A 27,047-nucleotide genomic window follows, 5' to 3' on the forward strand; every position below is an offset into this window, starting at 1 on the left:
GCTCGCGTACCGCAAAACCAAAACCAAAACAAAAACAGATTGGCAGTGGCAGAGCTAGTCCCACCTATCCTGACTCCCCTTTTAATTCTCCTTTTGTTATATTTCAAATGTGATTATTTGCAAGAGTACTGAATTATTGAATCATTGTGTTTCTTTAGTGGGGAAGGGCAGGGATTTGGACCTCCTCAAGGAAGATACATTTTTATAGTAATTTATTTTATTTTGTGTATTTCTTGAGTGTCAGCCATGAGAGTATAGAAGAAGACCACTCAGGGTGAACAAGCTATAGGTGTGCCCATGTGGGTGTGGGCCTACCATGATTCTGTTTGTGTCTTTCATGGGGATGACTACAAAGAAGTAAAAGATGATGGGTCTCAATGTCTTTCCATAAACTTTAGGAGATCTGGGCATTTGTGGATATGGAATATACTGATATTCAAGATTTCAAGACTTCTCTATGGGCACCCAAGGTTCAACCTACGGGCTTATGTGTATCTTTACTAAGGCACAAATGTGAGTTGACTTCTGTGAGAGACCAGTTTCAGAAAGATAGTCACTTAGCTATTGTGTGAACCCTGATAACCACACCCACAGTAAAACAAGATGTTTATTTTCTTGCTGTTAAATCCTGCAGAGGAACTCATATGAAGTATTAGAAACTTTGGTTTTGCAGATTCAAGTAAATTCATGATTACTGCTTGTTCAGTAATGATAATATTGTAACATAGGTCAGTTACATGACAAAACTAACTTTAATAATTTTAAAAATGGCTATAACTTAGTATTTATAACATCATTAAAGGTCTAAAGCGCTCTTTAACATTTTTATTATGTTTTACAAATATTTTATGAAAAAGTTATATGATATAATGATACTTTGGAAATGAGGGAATCTTTTTTATAAGTTCCCTGGATTTCTCTCTCTTAAATGCAGTAAATCTATTTGGGGACAAGGCATTCATACACAGAGCAACCTATGCATTCACAAAGAAGAACGCAAATTAACATAAAATAATATACAAGTAAAATGCCATTAAAACATGCTCTGTTTGTAATGATAAAATTTTTTTCCTAGTAATCTTATACTATCGCCTGTTACTACTTCTGTGGATCCTTCTATGTCTCTAGGCAAAGCTAGGGGTTCATAGGATACTAGTTCCTCAGTTTCTATGTTGTGATAGAATGATATGTATCTGGTCTTTTTCTCTATAAGATAAGCAGGATAATGCTATCTTAGTTGTTCCTACAGTACAGTACACAGTAAATAGTTGCTAAAAAAATGAATTAAATATTGTTTGAAGTGGTGATCCATTGAAATTTGAAAATCTTTTTCTCTACAGAGAATTCTATTGTACAAATTGAAACATATAACATACATAAGAGGTACTGAGTAAAAGTCATGGACCCAAAGGGGTTCATGAGTTTCTCCATTAAAATTTTGGTGAAACATTCATATAGGAATTTTTTGGTAAAAATGTGAGGCCTTTCACTAAAGCTGTTACCCATGGAAATGAAACTTAAAAAGAAGGAATAGAAAATGTACAAGGATATACCAGATGTTTTACTATTTTGTTTAATCCTTCCTGTGTTCCATAACTTACATATTATTAGCCAGATATTTTAGACAAGGATATCTGTTTTAGATAGAGTATGTAGCAAAATACTATTTGAACCCAGGCCTGTCTATCCAACTCCAAAAAATCTACTATGTTTTCCTTATACTACACGTTTACTCAAGGTAAGAGATGAGATGGTCAAGAATATTCTTTTGAGTAAGGCTGAAAACTATCTCAGACAAAATTGTATGAGTGAGTTTTATTTTTAATTTTTGTGTGCTAACAATAAATTAACTGAAACACTTTCCACATCAGTTCAAATGCTGATTTTCAAGTTTTCCCCTGTTATTGTAGAGAGAAAACACTTTGTGCCAGCTTAGCAGTTTTAAGTGACAAATTGCTTACATTAATATATATATTCTCCCAGCACTAAAACACTAAAAATTACATGCAAAGGTCTAGCATTGCTATTTTCAAAAATAATGACCAATCCATTTGCTAATATCTGTGGATATAAGGGAAACAAGAGGCTCTAGAAAGTTCATTATTACAGGGAGGAACATGCTTCTCAAATTCCTCTCACCAAACCCAGCCCTCCACAGACCTAAGGAAGCTCTCTGGTTAAACAAACCAGCACTGCTCCCTCCCAAAGAAGAGTGATTTCACTGCGGTAAGGGGCTTGCCAGGGTTCATTCCAGGGAACCCAGGTGTCCAGCTGATTTGTGGTAGCAGGGAGCCTAGCCCTGCTGGTAGAATGCAATAGTATCCATATCGGTGTCGGACTTCACCTTGGCCTGAGGTGAGTGCTGCTTCCAGGGCAACTGCCCCAGTTCTCGCCATGTGACCTGAGATGCTGGCAACTACGTCTCCAAGAAGTGTGCTTTGAATCAGAGGATAAAACCAGCAGGTGAGGTAGGGCCCGTTTCACATGATTTCCATCTATGTGCCATGCTCAGGGGGACTTTGAAATCTGTGACAAGAGGCTATGGAGATTGGGATGCAGGGGGTGGGGGAAGCTGAGAGGATAAAACCCCTTGATAGAGTGCATTATAGGCCTCAAATGTCTTCAGAGGTCAGGGGTCCAGGTATGTAACTCAAATGACTGCAGAAGGCCATTTTGGGGCAGCTGTTTTGCCAATCAAGAATGTAGGTCCAGCAAAGCCAGTTCTTCAAGTTTTCATGAGAAGCTAGAAATTTATGTTTTTTTTTATGTGAAATCTCTTGGTTTTTAAATATTTTCAACTAAGTTAGAGTTTTTTGTTTGTTTGTTTTGCTTTGCTTTTTTGGCCTCGCCGCGCAGCACGTGAGATTTTAGTTCCCCAACCAGGGATGAACCTTCACTCCCTGTAGTGGAAGCTCAGAGTCCTAACCACTGGACCTCCAGGGAAGTCCCCAAGTTAGAGCTTTAAAGTAGTGTGAGGTCAAAGAAAATAATTCCACAGGCCAAATTGCCACCACTTTGTAAGCTTCGGTATAGGGCATCTATCTGGGACTCTGGAGGGAAAGGACCTGCCTCATTCCCTCTAAGAGAGATGGATTTCATTGGTCTGGGATGCGTCCCAAGCATCAGATTACCCTAATGTAAAGTTGATGTTGAGCCCTACTCACTTAATAGGTGGCATGAAGTGATGGAATTCCAAGTGCTGCAGGGCCGTATCAGCAAGGCTTCCCTGGCTGCCTTTTCTCCTATATTCTCTTATGCAACTTTATCAACAGAGCCATAACTTCAATAATTCCCTCTACCTGTGTTTCTCCAACTTAAATGTGCACAAGAATAACTCAGAAGCTTATTAAAATAGAAATTACTAAACACACTGCAGGAGATTCTGATTCAGTAGATGGGTTCTAGAATTTGCTCTTAACATCCACCTTAGTTTACTGTAACACAGATGGTCTGGAGACCACACTTTAGAAACACTGACTCATGATGGATACTGATGGCTGGCACATCTGTTATTTCAGCCCTAGTTTCTTGCCTAAGTTATAGATCTGTATACACAACTGCCTTCTGGAAATCTCCACCATCTTTACCTGGATATCTCAGGCTTACTGTCTGAGTCCAAGTGTATTATTTTCTTCCAAAGCCTGCATACAGACATATTTTTTATTTCATTGAAATGCATCATCATCAACTTAGTTTCCCAAGCCAGAAATCTGCATTTGCACCTTTGATGGGTGGGGACTGGCATTCAGGGTGTAAGGGGTATACGGTGGGCACCAGCATGCCCACCAAGTAGCTGCTTTCCTATCCAAGCCTTGCCGCGTCTGCTCAGTTACTCTACCTTGGCTTTCTAAGTGTAATCCAGTTCTTCTGGGACAAGACAATACTAATAACAGCTTTATTTATTGAGGTTTACTCTGTACCAGGCACTCTTCTAAGTGTTTCACATGTATTAATTCAATCTTTTCTTGAAGCCACTGAATTCTCTGTCTAGTTTTTGCCAGCTCCATACCCCCTGAGGCTAAATCTGCTCCCCGTCTTTCCATTTGCTGGCTGCAACCTCTGCTTCAAAATAGATAATGTCATCTTTTCCCCACAATCATACCACCCACCTAACTACAGACCCTGGGATCTAGGATCCCTGCTATTATTTTCTACTCATGATTCCAGGGATATTGATGGCTTCCTGAATTGAAATCATATTTAACTATGGTATGATAAATCAGGTTGCCACCTACTCTAAAACAATGGAGTGCTAGAGTCAGAAGGGCATTCAGAGATTGTCTAGTCCAATTTCTTTACGTTACACACTTGGAAACTGAGGCTTCGAACCACAAAGTGATTTTCTAAGAGTAAGAGAGAAGTAAGAGAGCTGGGGATCAAACCTCAGTTTTCTGTTTTCATGTCTAATGCTGGAATGCAAACCCTATTCTAGGGGAGCTACCTGATACTGGGGATTTTTGTTGTGTATTTTCTGTATCTGCCTGCATATAGAATAGTGCCTGGAATAGTGCAGTGACTGTGAATATATACACCACAGATGCATCGATCTATGCTTGATTGGCAATACAATGACCAGAAAACCCCTCTGACATGAAGAACTGTGATTACATTGCAGGAATTTTATTATGTTTAATGTAGTATGTGGACTATTTAGCACCTCTAGTAAAAATGCAATGAAGGAAATAAATATAAGATTGTGGCAGCAAGGAGCTAGCTTAATTATTCTGCACAAGTGTCCCTCAAGAGAAACCTGCCCTGGCCACCCTTTCTAAAATTTCCATATCTTTCTCCATGCTCTGATTCTACCTACTTTTATTTATTTATTTATCCTTTTTTTTTTATTGAAGTATAGTGGACTTACAATATTATATTAGTTTCAGGTGTACAGCATAGTGATTCAGTGTTTATCTGATTATACTCCATTAAAAGTTATTATAAGATAATTCCCTGTGCTATACAATATATTCTTGTTGCTTACCTATTTTATACATAGTAGTTTGTATCTCTTAATCCCATAACCCTAATTTGCCCCTCCCACCTCTACCTACTTTTCTTAATAGCATGTCTCACTACCAGAAATTATATCATTATGCATTTTGTGTTTACTATCTATGCAATCACTAAAATAAACTATATGAGAGCATGGGCTTTGTTTATTTTCAACACCGCATCGCTGGAAGTGTCTGACACAGTAGAGCTTCCTGAAAATGATGGTTTTAAGTTTTGGAATGGAAGCTTAAATAACATGCAACACTTCGGCATTCAGAGGGCTAATATACCTCTGCAAATAGAAGCAAAATAAAGACCCAGGGCTGTACAGTGCTGGAGTCATAATGTGAGAGATTTGGATAACATTACTCAGAGGAATATTTACAAAAAAACACTTTATCTTTAAGTCAATGACTTCTCCCATGTGTTTTTTACCCTGTATTGGAGGAGTAACCCAGTACTGTAAGTAAAATCATGACATTTGGATGGGGGATACTTGCTTATTGGTGAATGCAAATGTAATAAGTTGAATAGTGTCCCCCCAAGATTCATGTTCCCTTGGTAACTCAGAACATGATTGTATTTGAAAATAAGTTCTTTATAGATGTAATTAGTTAAGTAAGGATCTTGAGATGAAATCATGCTGGATTTGCGGTGGGTCCTAAATCCAATGACTGTACCTTTATAAGAAAAAGGAGAGGGAGATTTGGACACAGAGACAGAAGAGAAGGTGACGTGAAGACTGGGGTGATGCACATATCAAGCTGAGGGACACCAGGAGCCTCCAGAAGCTGAAAGGGGCAGGAGAGGGCTCTCTCCTATACTCTTTGTGGGGAGAAGGCCCCGATGTCACCTTGACTTCAGACTTCTGACCCCCAGAACTGTGAGCAAATCAGTGTCTGTTTTAAGCCACCATTTGTGGTGATTTGTCATAGCAGCCTAGGAAATGAACACAGTGAAGACAGGAGATATTTGCTTACTTGTGGACAGGAGGATGTGGATTGTGCCGTAGATAAATTAGTCTACAATATTTTGAAGTTAAGTATTATAATACCTAACTCACTATAAGAAGATAATGCTCTCTGTGAGACTAACCCTTTTTTTAAATTAATTAATTTTTATTGAAGTATAGTTGATTTACAGTATTATATTAGTTTCACGCGCACTAGATAGTGATTCAGTATTTTTGCAGATTATACTCCATTAAGGGTTATTACAAGATAATAATTCCCTGTGCTATAAAGAATATCCTTGTTGCTTATCTATTTTATGTATAGTAGTTTGTGTGTTAATCCCATACCCTTAATTTGTCCTTTCCCCTTCCCTCTCCCCTTTGGTAGCCACAAGTTTGTTTTCTATGTCTGTGAGTCTGTTTCTGCTTTGCATATATATTCATTTGTATTTTTTTTTGATTCCACATATAAGTGATATCATACAGTATTTGTCTTTCTCTGTCTGACTTATTTCACTAAGTATAATATCTTCTAGGTCCATCCACATTGCTGCAAATTGCAGAATTTCATTCTTTTTTTATGGCTAATATTCCACTGTGTATGTATACTACATCTTCTTAGTCCAATCATCTGTTGATGAACACTAAGTTTGTATCCAAGTCTTGGCTATTATAAATAATGCTGCTATGAAATTGGGGTGCATGTATCTTTTTGAGTTAATGTTTTCATTTTCTTCAGATGTATACCCAGGAGTGGAATTACTGGATCATGTGGTAGTAGTTCTATTTTCAGTTTTTTGAGGAACCTCCATACTGTTTTCCATAGCGGCTGCACCAACGGTGTACAAGGGTTATTTTTTCTTTGCATCCTCTCCAACAGGTGTTATTTGTAGAGTTTTGGTAATAGCCATTCTTACAGCTGTGAGGTGTCTTTGTGGTTTTGTCTCTTTGTGGTTTTGATTTGCATTTCTGTAACAATTAGCGATGTTGAACATCTTTTCACGTGCCTGTTAGCAATCTCTATGTCTTCTTTAGAAAATGTCTATTCAGGTCTTCTGCTCATCTTTTGCTCGGGTGGTTTATTTTTTTGATATTGAATTGTGTGAACTGTCTATATATTTTAGATATTAACCCCTTGTCAGTCGCATCATTTGCAAATATTTTCTCCCATTCTGTAGGTCGTCTTTTCATTTTGTCAATGGTTTCCTTTGCTGTGTGAAAGCTTTTAAGTTTAATTAGGTCCCATTTGTTGATTTTTGCTTTTGTTTCCCTTGCCTTAGGAGACTGATTCAAAAAATGTTGCTACAATCTATGACAAATAATGTTCTATGTTTTCTCCTAGGAGTTTCATGGTTTTCATTCTTACATTTAGGTCTTTAAACCATTTTGTGTTTATTTTTGTATATGGTGTGAGGGAATGTTCTAATCTCATTATGTGTCTCTCCAGTTTTTCCAGCACCACTTGAAGAGACTGTCTTTTTTCCATTGTATATTCTCACCTCCTTTGTCATAGATAAATTGACAGAGGTGTGTGGGTTTATTTCTGGGCTCTCTATTCTGTTTCCTTGATCTACGTATCTGCTTTTGTGCCAATACGACACTGTTTTGCTACTGTAACTTTGTAGTATATTCTGATGTCTGGGAGGGTTATGCCTCCAGCTTTGCTCTTTTTTCTCAAGATTGCTTTGGCAATTTGAGGTCTTTTGTGGTTCCATATGAATTTTAGGATTATTTGTTCTAGTTCTGTGACAAACATCATGGGTATTTTGATAGGGATTGCGTTAAATCTGTGGATTGCTTTGGGCAATATGGCCATTTCAGCAATATTAATTCTTCCAATCCAAGAGCATAGGATATCTTTAGATTTCTTTGTATCATCTTCATTATCTATCATCAATGTTTGTAGTTTTCAGAGTATAGATCTTTCACATCCTTGGTTAAGTTCATTATGATTTTTTATTTTTTTACTTTCTCTTTCTGATATTTCATTATTGGTGTATAGATTTTCAACATGTTACTGTATATTAATCTCATATCTTGCAACCTTACTGAATTCATTTACTCTAATAGTTTTTGGCTGGAGACTTTAGGGTTCTCTATATAAAATATCATGTCATCTTTATTTTATTTATTTATTTATATTAACTAGAAATAGAATTTAGTTAAATATTTAAGAAAACAGAATCGAAGGCTACATAAAAATCCCACATGGTAAAACTTAAAAAAACACTTATTCCTTTTAACAAAGGTTTAGGCGTATTGTTTAGAGTTTCCCTTGTCTTCAATAATATTAATAGCCTGTAACATAATATTGGATGTTGTATCTGCTATTTCACAGGTAATATTCTATGCCACTTAACACATTTTGACTCATTTATTCCCAACAAATCTATATCCTAGATACCATTATTATCTTCATTTTACAAATGAGGAAACAGAAACACAAAGATGAGTGAATTGACCAGGGTTAAATGACGATCATGTCATCTTAAAACAGTGACACTTTTCCCTGTCACTATTTGCAGAGACATCTTTTTTTTTTTTTCTTTTTTTTGCGGTACGCGGGCCTCTCACTATTGTGGCCTCTCCCATTGTGGAGCACAGGCTCCGGACGCGCAGGTTCAGTGGCCACGGCTCACGGGCCCAGCCGCTCCGCGGCATGTGGGATCTTCCCGGACCGGGGCACGAACCCGCGTCCCCTGCATCGGCAGGCGGACTCTCAACCACTGTGCCACCAGGGAAGCCCAGAGACATCATTTTAATTACTTTCTAAAACTTGGAAGCGTGGGTCAGCCAGGCTTCTGGGTTGAGCAGTTCTGATGGAGGAGGGGGCCCCAGGCACTGAAAAAAAGGCTTTTGAAGCCCCTTTTTATTTTTTCATAAATTGAAGTAGTGGAGGATGGGGAAGATGGCTCCCCCTAACCCTTATGGGAGGCAGGGAGAACAGCCCTTCTGGTCTATGGGTAGAGTCAGGCTACTGTTTTTTATTTCATGGCTACATAAAAACAGGGTCATTGTCGTCAAATACAAATCATTTTCATTTCTTATTTTTTTTAAAATTCCTGGTGCTAATTATTTCTCTTATTATCCGCCTGCCCTGAGCCCCCTAGTGCTAAAAGAGCTGAAACTGAAAAGTCCATTTTCAATAATCTGGCTTTCCTTACTTCTCCAAAGACATAATTCACTATCCCCTACAATCTGCTCCTGTGAATGGACCATAACATTCCTGATCCTTTGAGCTTCGTCTCTTCATCCCCTCCTCCCACTTTCTCTCCTACTGGTCTTCCCTCTCTTCCTCCCCTGCTTCAGCACGTATTGATTGAGAACCTTATGGGGAATGAGCATTGTTTCTGTGCTGCTCCCCTTTGCCTGGAATTTCTTCTTTCTCCCTTTGCTGCTTATCTAAATTCTCCTTATCCTTTAACGTTTGCTTCAAGCACTGTCTTCCATTTGGTTAATACAGCAATTACTAAGGATAGTTTTTTGGGGTTTTTTTCTTCATTTCAAATTTCTATAGCTCTTATGGTCAGTAAAATGCATTTGGCCTTGATCACATGTCACCTTTTATTACTGTTTATGGTTATTATAATCTATCTCTTGTCTGCTCATTTAGATCACGGAGTTTCCTGAGGAAACAGACATGCTGTGTTTGTCTTTGAAACCTCAGCACCTTGCAGTGCTTTGATGGACTAGCTGCTTTGGATATGTTTATAGATTGGGTGGTATATTTGGTAATTTATATGAAATCAAGAGTTTTGAAGGCTCTCAAATTAAGCTACTCCCCCTTGGGCTAGGTCTATGAAACCTGTCAAAGTGGGTCTGTTGGAAACAGTCTGAAGAAGAAAAAAAAAAAGACCATTTGTTTTAGGAGAAATCAAGCAGGAAGAAGGCGAAGGTCAGCTCAAAACTGCCCAAAGGCAAATTTGCCATTTTAAACCAGCAGTCGCATTCCTGTGGATGAAGTCATCCCCAATCTCAGTCAAGTGCTGCTTCTTGGGAGTGAGGCACTGGTCAGTTCTTAGGGTCTCTTGTATTTGCAAGAGTGAGTGAGAGGCAGAGGAGAGAGCAAGTAGAGGCAGTAAAAAAAACTGAAGGGAGTGGTCAGTGAAACAATTGCCCCTCTCTGTCATCATAACAGAAATGGTTCTTTGAAGGAACTGTTGCATTTACGCCGATTCTTCAGGACAGGTGTGAGTCAGGGCTGATGCTGGCCACCAAGTAGGTGGCAGCTCTACTTTTGCTATGACTGCTAGTCCAGCCTTTGTTTGCATGACTCCTTTGTTTTAAAAACTGTACAGAAAAATCCCTTTGCCCGGCCATTTATCGGCTGAAATGGAGGCTAGGCGAATCAATCATTTGGTAAAAGAAACCCTGTGGAAATATAAGCAGGGCAGGGATGAGATAAATAATTATGATAATAAAAAGAACATTTATGGAGAACTTAATATGAACGAGGCCAAATGTTAAAAGTAAAACACACATTATTTAATCCCTCTAACAACCTGTGAGGCAAGTACTAAGTAATTTGCTTAATATCACATTGCCACTATCTGTGCAGAACCAGGATTTCAGAGCACAGGCTCTAATATTCCAAGCAGTAGACATGTAATGATCTTTTCCCAAGCAAAATTCAGGACATGTGGACTAACTAAAATATATCAGGGACTTGCCTGGTGGCGCAGTGGTTAAGAAACTGCATGCCAATGCAGGGGACACGGGTTCGAGCCCTGGTCCAGGAAGATCCCACATGCCACGGAGCAACTAAGCCTGTGAGCCACAACTACTGAGCCTGCACTGTAGAGCCCGAGAGCCACAACTACTGAAGCCCGCGAGCCTAGAGCCCGCGTTCCGCAACAAAGAAGCCACCGCAATGAGAAGCCCACGCACAGCAACGCAGCTAGAGAAAGCCCGTGCGCAGCAACGAAGACCCAACGCAGCCAAAAATAAATAAATTTATAAAATATATCAGTGTATTCTGGGTACAGTGGGGCTAGACATTTACAATTACGTCTGCTGAGGAAAATCCTGGCAATAAAGTCATTGACCTTTAAATGCCAGAAGAAAATTATGGATCAGTTTCAAATTTCTATTCTTACCTCTTTGGAAACAAGGGAATTATGCTGTTTATATATGGAGTGTGCAATAAGCATCATCTTGATTGACCTGTTGGAAGTTAAAAATGATTTTGCTTGGAGTACATCAAATCACTGATGAAAGGGTTTCCTGATAGACTTGGTACAGACTACTGATGCTTCCGCCTATAGTTTCCTTTTGCTTTCAAAGGGCCATTTAGAGAGGATACAGTTTGGTCATGATCAAAGTTTTCACCAAATTTTGAAGTGTATATTGAGCTTGTCTTTTCCTTTTTTTAAAATACAGAGTATAACTGCATTATTAATCTACTGGGATAGATGAGGCAAACAGAAGAACATTATCTCATGTGGTTACTTCTAATTTCTGCCCTCTTGGGTCAGACTGTACAAAGGAATTATATATAAACAAGACATATTTTAAGCCTGTCTGTCTGCAGGGTTGACTCTGTATGTGGAAGTAGAGTAGGTAGAAGACTGGATAGTGGCATTTGAGAGTTTCCTTCTTAAACTATTTATATCATTGCCCTGACATTGTCTGAAACTGTGGCCAGTTTACTGCCTATAAAGAAAAGAAACGGAGCTGTCTGTGTTAAAATATGGATGGGATGAGTGCAAGATATGCAGCTCTGCCATCTTGGTTTCTTCTTGGGGCTCTTATCTATAATACCATTTTCAAACACTGCAGACCAACACTAGAGAAATGGTTAATTTCTGTGAGTAAACAGTCACCATCTGTGCACTGGACCAACAGATTTTGGTCTGGAGGAAAGTTTTCATAGAACATAAGGTTTGATGGGAAGGAAGAATGGCCTTTACTGAGAGCCTATCATGCACCTGGCATTCTATAGGTGTCTTACACACATTAAGGCACTTGAAACTCCCAGTAGTTCTGTGTGGTAGGTGGCAACTGGGATGGAAAGAGACTGGAGAATAGGGAGAACAGTAGCCTAAACCCTGAATAGGATCTGTCCTTGAACAGGCCAAAAGACCTACCTTGGGCCCATAAGTCCATGTCCAGATGTAACATCTCACCACTTTAATGGTGAAGAAAAGAAGACCTAGGGATTCTTACGGTGATCTTATAGTAGCAATTTGCTCAGAGTTGCAGCTAGGGTTGTGATGGAACCAGAATTCACACTCATATTCCTTATTCCAGGCCTCCTAACTGTAATACCCACATCCCTTTTGAGGTACACAGGGAGGAAGTATAAGATGAGAGGTTAAAATGTGGGCTGGTGAGACACACTGCCTGGTTTCTGATCCTTACTCCACCACTCTGGCTAGTCGTGAGATCCTGCATGAACTTCTCAGTCTCTGCTCGTCTCTTTCCTCAAAGACAAACATAGAAGTGAAACTAACTGCAGCATCTCACAGGTCTGTTGCAGAGATTAAACATTTTAATACATGAAATGGACCTGGTGCACAATAAGCCTTCCGTAAATCAAGCTTTTATCACTATATGTTATTGTGACAAAGATCAAGTGTAAAGGCTATTCTCCTGTCTGGTTCTTAGATAGGGGTGAACTGGAGATCATGGATGGCTATTGAAGCAAAGAGCACAAGCTTCTTGGTCAGTGGTAAAAAGGGAGCATTGATATTGAAGAAAATCCTGCTCATTTCAATATTTTGCCTTGAAGTGGTCCTGGAGAACTGTATTCTTTAAAACTTGAGATCTCTCAATTAAGAACAAATAGTAAGCATTGGTTAAGTTTATTTTTAAAATTATTTTTAAAGGAAGCCTGACCATAAGTTAAGAAGGCAGGGATCTAAAGGTAGGGTAATGAGTACCATGTAACTGAGGCCAGACATTTCAGTTCTGATTAACTGAAATTCACTCTAGTAGATACCAGAGTAATTCAACCAATCATGGAGTGGAGTGAGTTCTATTTTTCAAGTAGACAGAAGAGAAGCTGCTCAATGATTTTTACCCCAATATCCTTTGAAATACAATGTGTTGTACACACTGTCTTTCAGGAACAGGAAAAGTGTCTTTTGTTTTGCTTTGTTTTGTTTTTTTTGGGAAAGGGGATGATAGTTAAGAACCCACAGTCCTCAGTATTATGCTGTACAATTTTTGAAGCTTTAATATTTTCCAGTTTTAACTGATTGAAGATTCTTTGCTTTAAATGAAGACATAAGGAAAATATAGCATATGGTGAAGAGGTGGAGAAAAGGGAACCCTAGTACACTGTCAGTGGGAATGTAAATCGGTGCAGTCACTATGGTAAACATTATGGAGATTCCTCAGAAAACAAAAAATAAAACTACCATATGATCCAGTAATCCCACTCCTGGGTATACATCTGAAGAAAACAAAAACACAAATTTGAAAAGATACATGCACCTCAATGTTCATTGCAGAATTATTTACAATAGCCAAGATATGGAAGCAACCTAAGTGTCCATTAACAGGTAAAGAAGATGTAGTATGTGTACATATATATATATATATATATATATATAAAATGGAATACTACTCAGCTATAAAAAAGAATAAAGTTCTGCCATTTGCAACAACATGGGTGGACCTGGAAGGGTATTATGTTTAGTGAAATAAGTCAGACAAAGACAAATATTGTATGTTATCACTTATAAATGGAATTTAAAAAATAAAGCAAATGGATGAATATAACAAAGGCTCACGGATATAGAGAAAAAACTACTGGTTACCAGTGGGGAGAGGGGTGGGGGGAGGGGCAACATTGGGTAGGGAATTAAGAGCTACAAACTACTATGTATAAAATAAATAAGCTACAAATATATATTGTACGCCACAGGGAAATATAGCCATTATCTTATAATAACTTTGACTGGAACATAATCTATAAAAATACTGAATCACTATGCTGCACATCTGAAAGTAATATAATATTGTAAATCTACAGTTAAAATATATATATATATAGCATATGGAAGTCATGTTAATTAGTTACATGGTTTAATAATTTTTTGTAAAATAATCCTGATTATAGTTACAAAACCACAGTAGACTCTAATAGTTAAACTGTGGAATTAATCTGCTATTTATTGAGCCATTACTATAACTCATTATGGTAGGTATTGAGGATGCAATGGTGAGTAAGATTTAGTCTCTGCCCTCAAAGAGTTTATTGTTTAGTGGGGGAGAAAAAGAAGTTGTAAAAAAGTACAGCAAATGTAAGAAATGTCACAGTAAAATGTACAAAGTCCTAGCATAGGAAATAACTTTCTGGGAAAACTTGTGAAAGCTTCACTATGCTGAGAGTTCCATAAGATGATCACAAACTGTGACTAGTGAGAAGTATGGCAGTGGACTCCCAACGATCCCTGTGTACACTAGCTACACTGCAGGACTTGGGAATGGCTCTCTCTATACCATCTCAAAATCTGCTGACATCTCAGCTCTCCCCGTTGCTACCCAATTTATTCCTGAATCATGCTGCCAGTCCAGGAGAGAGGCTGTTCTCCTCCTAAGTTTGCTACTGTTAAGTAGATATGAATTATCCCATTTTCCATTTGACTATACAAACTAGTGGTCACTTCTGTTAGCATGGAATATCAGTATGCCGGATAGCAGTTTTTAATACATTATAAGCAACCTGTAAATTGAGGTAGCAGTTGTTATTGGGTGTGGATGGAAACAAGGCCACACACATATATAATGGAAAAGACGCTACAACAGGAAGAAAGGAACCTGTTAAATGTGGTCAGAGGGCCTTCCTCCGGCATGCTGCAAAGGAATCACTTGAGCACTATAGAATTATAGCTTATTGAGAGCTTCAGGCTGCAAAAAGGTTAAAAATTGTGCTCCTGTGTGCTTCCGTATATATGTGTGCATAAATATGTGTATACATATGCAGCTCATTTCTAAGTGTGTATGAATGTGTTTGTGCTTATAAAAGTGTGTACATGTGTGAATATATGAGCATATGTTTTGTGTAAGTTAGACAGGCTGGAAAGTAAGTTTCAGACTTCTCAGATCGTCGCGGGCTCTGTCTCTTCCCACCCCCAGCCCTCCACGCCACCAATAGACAAAAGCAGGAAGGATGCCCTGTGACCCGACCGCGTTAGAAAGTTTGCAGCTCTTAGAGGACATTCCACCTGGGAACCTCATTGGTTGCCCGCAGGATGGTGGGTTTTATAAGAAGTCGGCCGATTCCCCCCGGGAAGAAGGGGCTGCTGTTGACAGGCTAGGCTGAAGCCCTGCCGCCCCCGGCCGCCACCCCCTACCCCTCCGGGTACCGAAGTCGGTCCCCGCCCGTCGCCGCCGCCACCGGCTCTGCAGAGGAGGGCCCGGCCCGGGCAGCTCGGCTGCGGCGCAAGACCCGCGGGCTGGAGTCGGGCCGCGGCGCGGGCCCGAGAGGAGGGAGCGGGAGGGCAGGGCGGGGGCGGCGGGAGGCCATGCCTCCAGCTGCGGAAGCTGCCGCACAGCTGGAGCCGGCGCAGTCTGCGCGGCGCTGTCGCCCTCGCGCTCCCGCTGCCCGGCCCGCGGCCGGCGGACTTTGCGGAGGGCCCCCGGCGTAGGCGGCGACGGGTGTGGGCCGAGCCGGTATTTATAGCTCGGTGACAGCTGCGGTGGCAGCGACGCCGCCGGCCCGTCTCGCCGCGCTTCCCAGCGAGGCCGCGGGCTCGGCGGAGGGCTGCGCTCCACAGGGTCTCCCGAGTGCGGACGCCCAGAGCCCGCGCGGCCCCCTTGGTGAGTACGCGGCCCGGGCGGCCGCGCGCGCCTCCCCCGCCGCTCGGTCCCGCTGCGGCGGAGCCCTCCCGGTCCGGCCGCCCGCAGCCGCGCCGCCTCCTCGTCCTGCCCGCGACTGCGGCCCCGGCCGCGTCCCCCGGCCCGCTGCGCAGCGATTCCTCTCCTCCCTTCCCGGGGTCGGCGCGCCGAGGGGCAGTGCAGTGCCCGGGAGGGGGGCGCGCACCTGCCCTTCAGCAAAAGGAGGAGGAGGAGGGCTCGGGGCGGCGCGGGGGCGGGGGGCCCTCAAACTACCGGGATCCGAGGGTGAGGGTCGTCGCCAGGACGGACGATGAACTTTCCTCGCTTCAGGGGTTCCTAGGATGCGAACAGAGTAAAAGCCCCAGTATTGTTCGTTAATTAAATTAACAGGTTGTAGTTCAGGAGTGTTCGCCTTAAAAAACAAACCCCTCCAAACCCCACAAAACTTCAGTGTTTGGGTGTTTACTGTCTTCATCGTGATTAATAAAGCTATTTGTCGAGTCCTATTTTTGAAAATGCCAGAGGCCCACAAGTGTGTTTGACTCATGTGGGTCCACTCTGGCTGCCCTTATTCATTCTACTCGCTGTGGAACAATAAACGAGTGTGCGTGTATGAGAGAGAGATGCTCGTAAACATCACATGCTTATTTTAGTATTTATGTGTAGGTAGAAGTCTCATGAACAACATTTTTTTTTTCGAGTAAAAGTATGTTGAATAAATGTATTTGAATAAATGTATTTTCCCCCTAGTTATAAATGATATGTTGTTTGAAATCCAGAGAAGGACTTCCAGGAAGATTTCAGGGTTTTGTTTTGTCTTCAGAAAAAAAGTTCTTCCAATTTATTGAATGTAAAGTGTAGTAGAATCCCTGTAAAAGCAATTTTTGTTGTAAAGTATTGAATTTTTGCCATGCTTATACTTTCCAGCTCTATTCCTTGTCCCCCAATCTTTGTACTTTAAAGGTAATTATGGATTTTGACATTTTGACTCATATTTATTCCCACCCCATCCCACCTTCACCTGATCCTTGTGATCAGAAACCAGTACTTGTTTGTTGTACTTAATTTACTTCTTAAAACTGTCAGTCAATTAAAAGCAATTTCAGATATGAATGAATTTTATTTTATTCATTAACTGTTACTTTATTTGGTGTTATGTTTAGAATATGATCATGGCAATTAATTTTTTATCATCAACACATGTAATGAAAAGGAAGTCTAAATATTTTTAAAGAATTCATTGGTGATTATTTTTCAACTTTAGGACATGAAAAGGACATTTTGATCAAAATCTTGCCATTTTGATGGAAAGTTGGCTAATGTGTTAGTTCAGAGAGAACCCCTGAGCTGCTTTGCTTTCATGTTTTCTATTTTAAACACTTATATGGGTTCAGTGCTTTGTTATGCCAAAGACTGAAGGACAATAACAAGGGAAGAACATAATTTAAAGGTTGAAACTATGTGAAGAGAAAGTCTAGGAAGTGATTTATGGATGCGATCCTCTAAATTAGCTAGGGTACCACAAATACAATCCTGGTATTTGTACAGAGCCACTTATGGTGGTTTCATTGATTGACTTAAAAGGTTGATTTTTATTTAAAAGGCTGTGTGGTCTCTTGCATTGGACTAAAAGTAAGAAGTTCCAATTTTACTTCTGTTATTACCGCTGTTTGTATTTTTAAAACCTGTATTAAGCATTTGCATTACATAAAAATACTGTGTGTCATCCCCTCATGCCTGCCTGCCTTTTCGTCTAACAATTCAAGATAGTAAACTAAGACCTATCCTTACCTCAGGACTGGTCTAGGCAAATATATATTTGTTTTTCTCACCTTCTGACATTTCTCATTTTATAGACTTGGATATTCCATTATCCAGAGTCTGTTCTGTCTGGAATGGAATATTCAGTGCTTTTTTCTCACCCAGAGCTGGTCTGTTATCCAACCGTCATCTCACAGTTTTTCATTACTCATCCATCAGCAAAGATTTATTGAGTGCCTACTAGGCGCACATCATCACCTAATTCTTACCCTTGCTCCCTCCCCATTGGAAATTTATTAGGTGTTATACTTTTCAGGGTAGGGAATACACAGTAATTAAGAGTATTGACTTTGGGGTAATAAAGAGATAGTTCTCTCTGCTTCTGCCAATTGGTAGCTGTATGACCTTGGGCAAATTATAACCTTTTAAAATCTCTGTTTCTTCACTGGTGAATCCGAAGGTTTGGTCTAAATGTTAATTGAAATAATGCATGAAAAATGCTTGCCAAGAGCCCAGCACATAAAAAGCACTACAAAATGTTAGTTGTCATTATGTTGCCTGTCTGCTCCAACAGTGTTCATCTCAAGAAATGCATTCCCATCTCAGGAAATGGCAAATCCATTCTGGGGTTTGCCAGGCCGTGTCCACATCCAGTCTATCAGTACATCTTGTCATCTCTTCTTTTTAAATGTGTCCAGAATCTGATAAATTTCCAAGCATCAGGCAGAGTGGTCAGATTGCATCACCCTCTGCTTCCCATCTCCCACAGGGTGAAGCCCACATGGTAGGATGGCCTCAAGGCCTGGTGGTGATGCTGCCTCCCAGACCTCGAGTCCTTTCATACTCCTCTGCACCCATACCCTGTCCAGTCACACTAGACTCCTGGCTGTTCCTTAAATGCACTAATCATGCACCCAGCACAGGCCTTTACAATTGGGAGTTCCCTCTGCCTGGATCACTCTTTCCCCAGATATCTGCTTGCCTCGCTTCCTTCTTTCATGCCTGGGCAATTGTCACCTTATAGTGAGGGCTTCTTCAACTTCCCTCACTCCTGACACCCCCTATTAACTTTCTCCTGTTTTAATTTTCTCCAGCAACTTATAACTTTCTAAAATACTGTGTGTTTCATTTTTCTCTGTTTAATGTCTGTTTCCCTCAGTTGAGACTCTAAGATGCAGGGCAACAGGGGTGTTGTCTGTTAGTAACCTTCCCACATAGGCCAGTGCCTGGCACAAATAGGCAATTGGTAAATCGTGAACAAATGAATGAAGAGATTATGGAATTAGCATGGAATTAACAAAAAGTGGACTTCACCACTTTCTGTGTACGATTTTAGACAAGTAGCTTGACCTCTCTGAGCCTCATTTTCAATATTTGTAAATTAAGGAAGATATTCATCCTTTATGTTGTTATATTAAAATCCTTTGACACTGCGAGTAGCATGTGAAAAGCACTCAGTAAATGTAATATAGAGTTGATATTATTTTCATGTTCATGTTTAATGGGAATGACCAAGAGACACTTGTACTTTAATAGTGGTCCTCAGGGTAGGAAGTTCCTGAAAGTGACTAGGCACTTTACAAATGAAATCTCCTTTAGTCTTCACTACAACCCCATGAGGAAAGTACTTGCATTAGGATTCTGCTGGTGAAGAAATGGAATCTCAGGGCGGTTAGGGATTCCCTCAAGGTCACGGAGCTAGTGAGTAGCAGGGTCAGGTAGAACTGGACCATATTCCTCCCACCGCCATTTGTTTTGCCTTCCTGATTCCTTTGATCATTTCTATAAAGTCATTCTAAAGGTGTGATTTCACCCATTAAGAACACTAAGAGGTAAAATGTGACATAAACATAGGCTATCGTTATTTATCTTTTAAGGAAACAGTATTAAATAATTTAAAGTTCTGTCTGCCCTTTTGATAGGCAATTTTAAAAGCGATGATTTCCTAGGGATTAAATGAAATGATTGTAAAAAGTGTTCTGTTAACTGCAAGGAACTTTACATACATTAGCATAATACTATAGCTAGGTAACTGAAGAAAATACCCTTTAACTTTGTCTTGTACTAATACAGCCAAGAAGTGTCCAAAACACAGCTGTCTGCTGCACAAAGTGCATACTGCAAAAAATAAAGCACAAGAAGTCTTTTTAAACATTATTTTTTAGGAAATTAGACTCAAGGTGCTGGAATAAAGTTCACACTCTTGGCAGAGTACAGGCGCAGTCATCTTTAATAAGCCCTTTGACAAGAGCTAAGAAGGGTTACAGGTGAATTTTCAGACATAAATACCAAGGAGCTTCAAAAACTTTGGAGAAATTCTTTTTTTATCCTAGAATAGTGCTCCACAATGAAAACGATGTTATTACCTGGTTAGGTATCACTAGATGCTAAGACCTACGTTAGCAGAGCTGGGCTCTGAGGGAGTTTTACTTGGCTAGTAACAATGTATTTTGTATAGCATATTTTATTAGTTCTTCAAGGACTTTGCCATATGCATTCATAAATTTTTTAAAATAGAAGTGATACGCTCTATCTTGATGATACTTGTCATTATGCAAAAAGTATCACCTGAGCCAGGGTTCCTGCTGAGGAAACATGAAATTCATACTTCTGAAGTCCTTGAGTATTTTCACTTATTTGTAAAAATCCTAATAAGTAAGGAAGGCAGGGTACTCTTGGTGTAATCAAACAAATTATTAAAACAATTATTAGGGCATCGATGTTGTCCAGGTCCAGGACCTGCTTATCTTTTACGTAAACTGTTGGAGGTGCCTCCAAACTAGTCTTGCCATTTTCATCATGCCACATACCAGTGGATCATTTTCCAAGCTGGCAGAGAAATCTTTTTAAAACCCTGCTCCAAACAGTTTCGGATCTGAAAACTTTGAATCCATAGTGTCTACTCAGTAAAATACAGAACAGTACTTTTGTATAATCTTCTTTGAACCGGCCCCAAATTATCCTTAACTCTCCCAGGATACTCCCAAGTGCTCTATGTTCCAGCCACACAGAACTACTGATACATCTCTGTGCCTGTCCCAGATAGCCTTTCCTGTGCCTTTGCTCAGCTGATCTTCCCAACTTGAGTGTAATTACCCTACCTTCCATTTTTCCATTCTTAGCCTTTAGTACCAGGTGAAATACTGGCTTGTAGTAAAATGCATGACATTTCTAATATCTACTCTAAATATTAGTCCCTCTAGAGTTGGAAACCATGACTGAAGGCCTATGGATTATCAGACAGTATATAAAGTTTAAGCCTGTAGTTAACCATCATCTTTGTCACTGCTATTATGTGTAAAAGCAGAGGCTTCCCAGGTATTGATGGGGGCATCTACCTAATGATGATATTATCAGGAGAGAGAATTGAATGGTGTGAATTAGCCTAGTTCTCAGAGGTGCAGTGTTCTCCCTAAGCAGAGTTGGAAAATCACAGAATGAATATCAGTGATGCGTCGCAAAAGGACAATCAGATAGACTCAACTACTTATACTGATGCTCAAAAGGAGAAGGAAAAAATTCGAGGAATCCCAGTTCTTTCTGATCATGCTACCAAGTCAGTTTGAAGAGTAATAGTAGACTCATTTATCCTACAAGTACTTTGAATCTTTTATAGCAGTGGGCTTTATTATTAGGAACTTTATAAACAACATGAAAAGGGCAAGATTTTGGAATGTCTGTCTTCGCGTGGGGAAGGTGTAGCATAGAATATTGAAGCCACGTAGCTGGGATGTGAATGCTGGCTGTGGCATAGGCTTGTTTTGTTCTGTCATGCAAGTTACTAAACTCAGCTTCAACATTGCTTACAATAGATTATCTCTTCATTGGACTGCTATGAAATTTAAATGAGATGTCTGTAAAGCTCATTAGCATGGTGTCGGCTATATGCTAAGTCCTGAATAAATGTTAGCCTTAGTAATAATGATAACAGTGCAGAACCTGGGGCTGAAATGACATAGGAACTGTAGGGGTGGGCAAGGGGTGTGTCAGTGCTTGTTCCTGGCTGAGTCATCCTTGCAGTCTTTGGACTCAGCTGTTCTTCTCTTCCCTTAGTGGAAGGAATGGCAGATTGCTCTGCCTTCTCATCTCACCTAAATGAGGGGACTGATCTCTGCTCAGCTTATCCACTAGGTGCTTACTGATTACCCACTATGAGCTCAGCACTTTGCTTGCTCTGAAAGTAAACAGCCCCTTCTCTGGGGACTTTGTGTTCTAGTGAGGGAGACAAACACATAAAAAACAGATCATTTCACTGTGATCTGCTAAGAGCTACGATAAAAGCACATTTGTTTACGATAAAAGCTCAACTGTGGTAGCAGAATTGAATTTTAAAAAATTAAAAAACATTTTTAGACTGTGTACACAGTGGAGCATTGTCAATTTGAACCACCTCAATCCTGGATTGTTAACATTAGAGTCACCAAATGGTTGTACTGATCATCAGGACGCCTTATGGGAACCACAGAGAGGAAAGCAGTTTTGGTGCTCTGGATAACAGGCCGAGATCACTTGGCAAACTTTTGGCAACCTTGTGTACGAAGTCAGGAAGTGGAGATAAGCACAGGTGTTGTTTAAGTTATGATGTAGGTTTGGAAATTTGGGACCCTCTAGAAGACATCGCTTCCCTTTAGTGTATGAGGCAAGAATAAATAACCACGTTTAGCATAAAATAAAAAGACCAAATGATCCTGTTCACTAAGCTAGTGTCTAAGTCACTGAATCTAGTTAGGGGAGATGAAGACTAAGCTGTAAACATGATGGGAACTATTTATTGCAACAAACACTTCCGGCTTTGTTGTGGTATATTAGATCAAGGGCTAGGAATGGATTTTGATTGAAGTGCTGGCTCTTCCACTCGCTAGATATGCAAATTACGTAGGCAGCACCTGCTCTGCTCCTTTGTTTTCCTACCTGTAACATAGGAATGATAGCAGCATTCATAGCATGCTGTGGGAATTAGGATCTCTACTAGGGCAGGATTGTTGTTCAGTACTATAGTTCTCTCTCTTGAAACAATATAAATATTGGCGAGGAACAGCTGTCTCCAAATTGTTTGAATGTTGTAATTCAGTTTGGACGTGTGGACATTACATAGCCCACAAAGCAAGGTTCTGAAATTAACAACAGCAACAATAAAATAAGTATATGCCAACTCTCCACAAAGCATTTATTTAACAAACAATCAGGGTTATATGTAGTCAGTGTTCTAAATCCTGCTGCCTTGCTTGTGTGTGGGTGGGGAAGGGAGGTGGTGGGACAATTACACCAGAATTCCTCACTGGTAGGAGAAGCAATGTAGAAACCTGTTAACTTGTTAACTGACACCCCTGTCCAGTTCTGATGGGCATGTAGGAACTATTCCTGCTTCAAGACTCATTGACCTTGAGGTGTTTCTATGTATTCTCTTCTAATAGTGGTCTTTCGACATTTCCAAAGATGTTGCATAAAATCAAGTTGACAGCTGACCCATTCTGGCCTTCTAGCATATTGAATACTGTGAAAATGCATGATGTGTTTTTTTCTTCATCACTTTCTCTGCACTCTTTGGTGTGAGAACCACACAGGTCTTTGGGTGATGAACCTCACATAAAAAAAAAAAAAATCACCATTCCTTAGCGATCTGGGCTACAGATGCTGGGAACAGATATTTTGGAGTATTCATGAAGATCACAAAGGACTTGTAATTGCTTAGAAGGTTTAGAATCCAAGGCACAGTAACTATTTGTTGTGCTAAATTTTACTGCCAGTTGTTTTGTGTGTTTACATAGCTTTTCTAAAATAGCTAAGCCAAGTCTTCATTAGCTTAGATAGTGGGTTTACTTGACATTCATCAGCCCAGAATGCTGGACTGGAACTTGGGAGCCAGCCTTGGAGTCTATTCTCAGATCTTCCACTGACTTCAAGTTACTTCAGGTTTTTGACTTGCTCTTTGTATTTTTAGCCACGTGTAAAATTAGAATTTTATTATTATTACCCCAGATTTAATCAGCTTTCTTGCGGGGGAAAAAAAGAACTATAGCTTAGTCTGAGCACCAAATGGGCTCACCAAAACTGAACCCCAGAATTAGATCGACTGAATCACCCAGTCCCACACCTGATGGACCTAGACAGGCTTGTGTTCCTATGGGCAGGCTGGCTCCCAAAGAGGAAAGAGAGAGGAGCTGAGCAAGACTTAGGGGGTGGGGCCTGGACATCAGCATTTTAGGAAAGCTTCTGTACTCAAAGTGTACATCCATGTTAGGGCCTAGCCCTTTAGGCATATCACATATTTTGCAATGCCTCTGTGCCTTTGCACATGCCTAGATTGAGCATCCTTGCCTCCTTCACTGGGGAAAAAATCCTACTGATCCCCCAACCTCCCATTTGGGTATGTCCTCCTCTGAAATCTTCCCCTTCCTCTTCACTTCCCACAAGCAGAGTTGCCTAAAAGCTCTCCTACATGCAACTACTCTGCCATAGACTTAGCTATTTCATGAACCGTATTCTGTGTTGAAATTATTTGGCAAGTAGACTGTGAACATTTTTGTAAAAGCCCACACACACACACATTTTTGTCAATGTGAAAAAAAAAAAGGTCTGAAAGTATATCCATCAAATTATTAAGGGACCTTAACTCTGAGGAGAGGGGTTTGGTCAGAGGAGGATTTTTTGTTTTTAATAAGTAAATCGATACATTTATTTATTTTTGGCTGCGTTGGATCTTCATTGCTGCCCGCGGGCTTTCTCTTGTTGCGGGCGCGGTGCGCGGGCTTCTCACTGCAGTGTCTTCTCTTGTTGCAGAGCACGGGCTCTAGGGCTCAGGGCTTAGTTGCTCCACGGCACATGGGTTCTTCCTGGACCAGGGCTCAAACCCGTGTCTCCAGAATTGGCAGGTGGATTCTTAACCATTGCGCCACCAGGGAAGCCCAGGAGGATGTTTATATTTTGTTAATACGTCCTCGGTTTACCTCTACATTGCCTTAATTTTTAAATGATATGTATTATGATTGTAACATAAAAATGATAATCTAAAAGAGGAAGAGTGTTGCATTATTATTTTTTTTGCTGTATATTGCCTCCTGAGATGATTTTTACCTATGATTTCAGTCATAATCCCAATTTTGGACCATGATCTGCCCTCTCATGTCCCTCCCTCTCCCCCTACTCTTTCCAATACGCTCCTTCTTTCCTAAATCCCCATAGATCAGAGGTATGATGAGATGATGGGGAAGGGACAATCCTCAATCTCAGGCTTGTCTTGGTGCCATAAATAGGAATAGGTCTTTTCCAAATACCTCTCTATTGAGCTGTTATAAATCTGAACAGATAACAGGAAGACAGAGACTACTTGTTTTTCTGCCCTAACCCTGTGTATCTTTTCTTATGCAGGTAAACTACGGAATTGAAGTTTTGAAGGATGGGTAAAGACTTCCGTTATTATTTCCAGCATCCCTGGTCTCGGTTGATTGTGGCTTACTTGGTGATCTTCTTTAACTTCTTAATATTTGCGGAGGACCCAGTTTCTCATAGCCAAACAGAAGCCAACGTTATTGTTGTTGGAAACTGTTTTTCATTTGTAACAAATAAATACCCTAGAGAAGTTGGCTGGAGGCTTTTGAAGGTGCTTCTATGGCTACTTGCCATTCTCATAGGACTAATAGCTGGCAAATTTCTGTTCCATCAGCGTTTGTTTGGTAAGTACTCATGAAATGTAATGCAGATAATTATTTAATTCTATACTCCAAGATAGAGCTTTGTTATTTCTAAATGCCAGTTTAGAATGCATTTCAGTTTGCCTTCCAGCCTTAATTAGTTATGTGCTGTTGTAGCTCTGGTTCTTCAACTGTTCTGTGTTTAACGGTGTACTTTTCTATGGCCTCAGGAATACTAGCATGAGGTAAAATTAGTTCTAAACTTAATTTTATAAAATGGTGTTACATCTAAAATGATTGTATGTGTAATCTTATTTAAAGAAGACATGTAAATAGCTCTTTTCCCATAAGTAGTACCTAAGTATGATATCATAAAAGGTTTGTAAATCATAAAGAGAATGCTTCCATATCACACCACATTCTCATTAAAGTAAGTTAACCATTGCCCATATATTTACACATATTGTTCATTCAGGGAATTAGAACAGGAACTCTTAACTTTTTCCCCTCATTTCTCTTTCCTTTTTTTTTTTGTTTTTGAACATTGGCTTTAGAATGTTTATTTTGAGCCTGATCAACCACAGAACAGTATTATAGTAAGGAATCTCTTGGTAGTAAGCAACAGAAAAAGAGACTAAATTTGTTTAAGTTTAAAAGGTAACTTACTATACGGGTATTGGGATATTTCACAGAGACCAAGAGTAGAATTTGTTTTGATAAATGGGATAATGGGACCAGGGGCTTGAATTCTACCAGGATGTTTTTGTCTCGACTTCTCCCTCATATCTGCTTTATTCTCCTTTCACACTGAAGATCAGTTTACATCCACTTAGACAGACTGGCTTGACTCTTGGTCCCAAGTTTAAACTCTTAGATTTAAACGAAGTTGACCCAGGTTGGGTGTGGTTCCTACCTCTGGACCAATCGATTTTGGCCAGGAGGTGGGTGCAATTTATTCAACAAATTCATTGGTTACTTATTATGCCAGGCACTATTCTAGACATCGAATCAAAAAAGCAGGGTATCTGCCCTCATAAACACATCCTACAGGAGGGAGAAAGGTTCTAAACAAGTAAATGTATAAAATGCAAAGAGGTGATAAATGCTATGGGGAGAAAGAAAGTTTTAACTGCTACTGGGTCAATTAGGGAGAGAACTTAGCAATGAAACTTTGAATTTAGCAATTATAAGATCATAGGTGACCTAGTGTGGGTATTTTCAGTCTAGAAGTTTGGTGAGAAACAGATGGCAATGGTTTCGGGAATAAACAACAAATATATATGCATACATACACATAATATTATATATATATTCTTCTCAATCTCTACTCCTCAAACTGTTGCCATCTGTTTCTATTGCATAAACATATAAAATGTACATATTTTATATTATAAATATATGTATATTATATACATATATATTATATACATATATACATATATATTATATTATTATATACAAGTTTCAAGAAATTTGATGAGGAAATGGAAGAAGGAAATGGGAAGTAGCTATACATGGTAAAAAGGCTAAGGGGAGATTTTGTTTTACTTGTTATTTTTTTATTTTTATTTTTTGCGGTACGCGGGCCTCTCACTGTTGTGGCCTCTCCCGTTGCGGAGCACAGGCTCCGGACGCGCAGGCTCAGCGGCCATGGCTCACGGGCCCAGCTGCTCCGTGGCATGTGGGATCCTCCCGGACCGGGGCACGAACCCGTGTTCCCTGCATCGGCAGGCGGACCCTCAACCACTGCACCACCAGGGAAGCCCCTCTTGTTATTTTTGATGATGGTGATTTTATTTGAGGAGTGAGATTAATGGGGAAGAAGCTAGACTGAAGTGCAGGTAAAGGTATAGAAGGAAGACAGCATCTCTGAAGGTTGCTTTGGTCTGTGACTTAGGACACAGGCCACAAACAGTGGCCTTAGAGAG

At 40.1% G+C, this 27,047-nt stretch overlaps 1 protein-coding gene across 2 annotated transcripts in view; it reads left to right on the plus strand.

Annotated features, from left to right (window-relative positions):
* The first annotated feature begins 15,412 nt into the window (after positions 1 to 15,412).
* TMEM117 (transmembrane protein 117) overlaps positions 15,413 to 27,047 on the plus strand; it is a 532,025-nt gene continuing 520,390 nt past the window's right edge. The window contains exons 1-2 of one of the 2 annotated variants that reach the window (XM_022572405.2): positions 15,413 to 15,709; positions 24,857 to 25,161. In XM_022572405.2, coding sequence (XP_022428113.1) covers positions 24,885 to 25,161 — 277 coding nt within the window. In that variant the 5' untranslated portion in view covers positions 15,413 to 15,709; positions 24,857 to 24,884. Of the gene's footprint in view, positions 15,710 to 24,856; positions 25,162 to 27,047 lie in introns of those variants that run through there. The other variant, XM_022572407.2, reaches the window with a different exon arrangement.

This window comes from Delphinapterus leucas, chromosome 11 (genome assembly GCF_059928025.1).
Source record: "Delphinapterus leucas isolate spDelLeu-1000000601 "Yukka" chromosome 11, BTC_Dleu_Yukka2, whole genome shotgun sequence".
Taxonomy (NCBI): domain Eukaryota; kingdom Metazoa; phylum Chordata; class Mammalia; order Artiodactyla; family Monodontidae; genus Delphinapterus; species Delphinapterus leucas.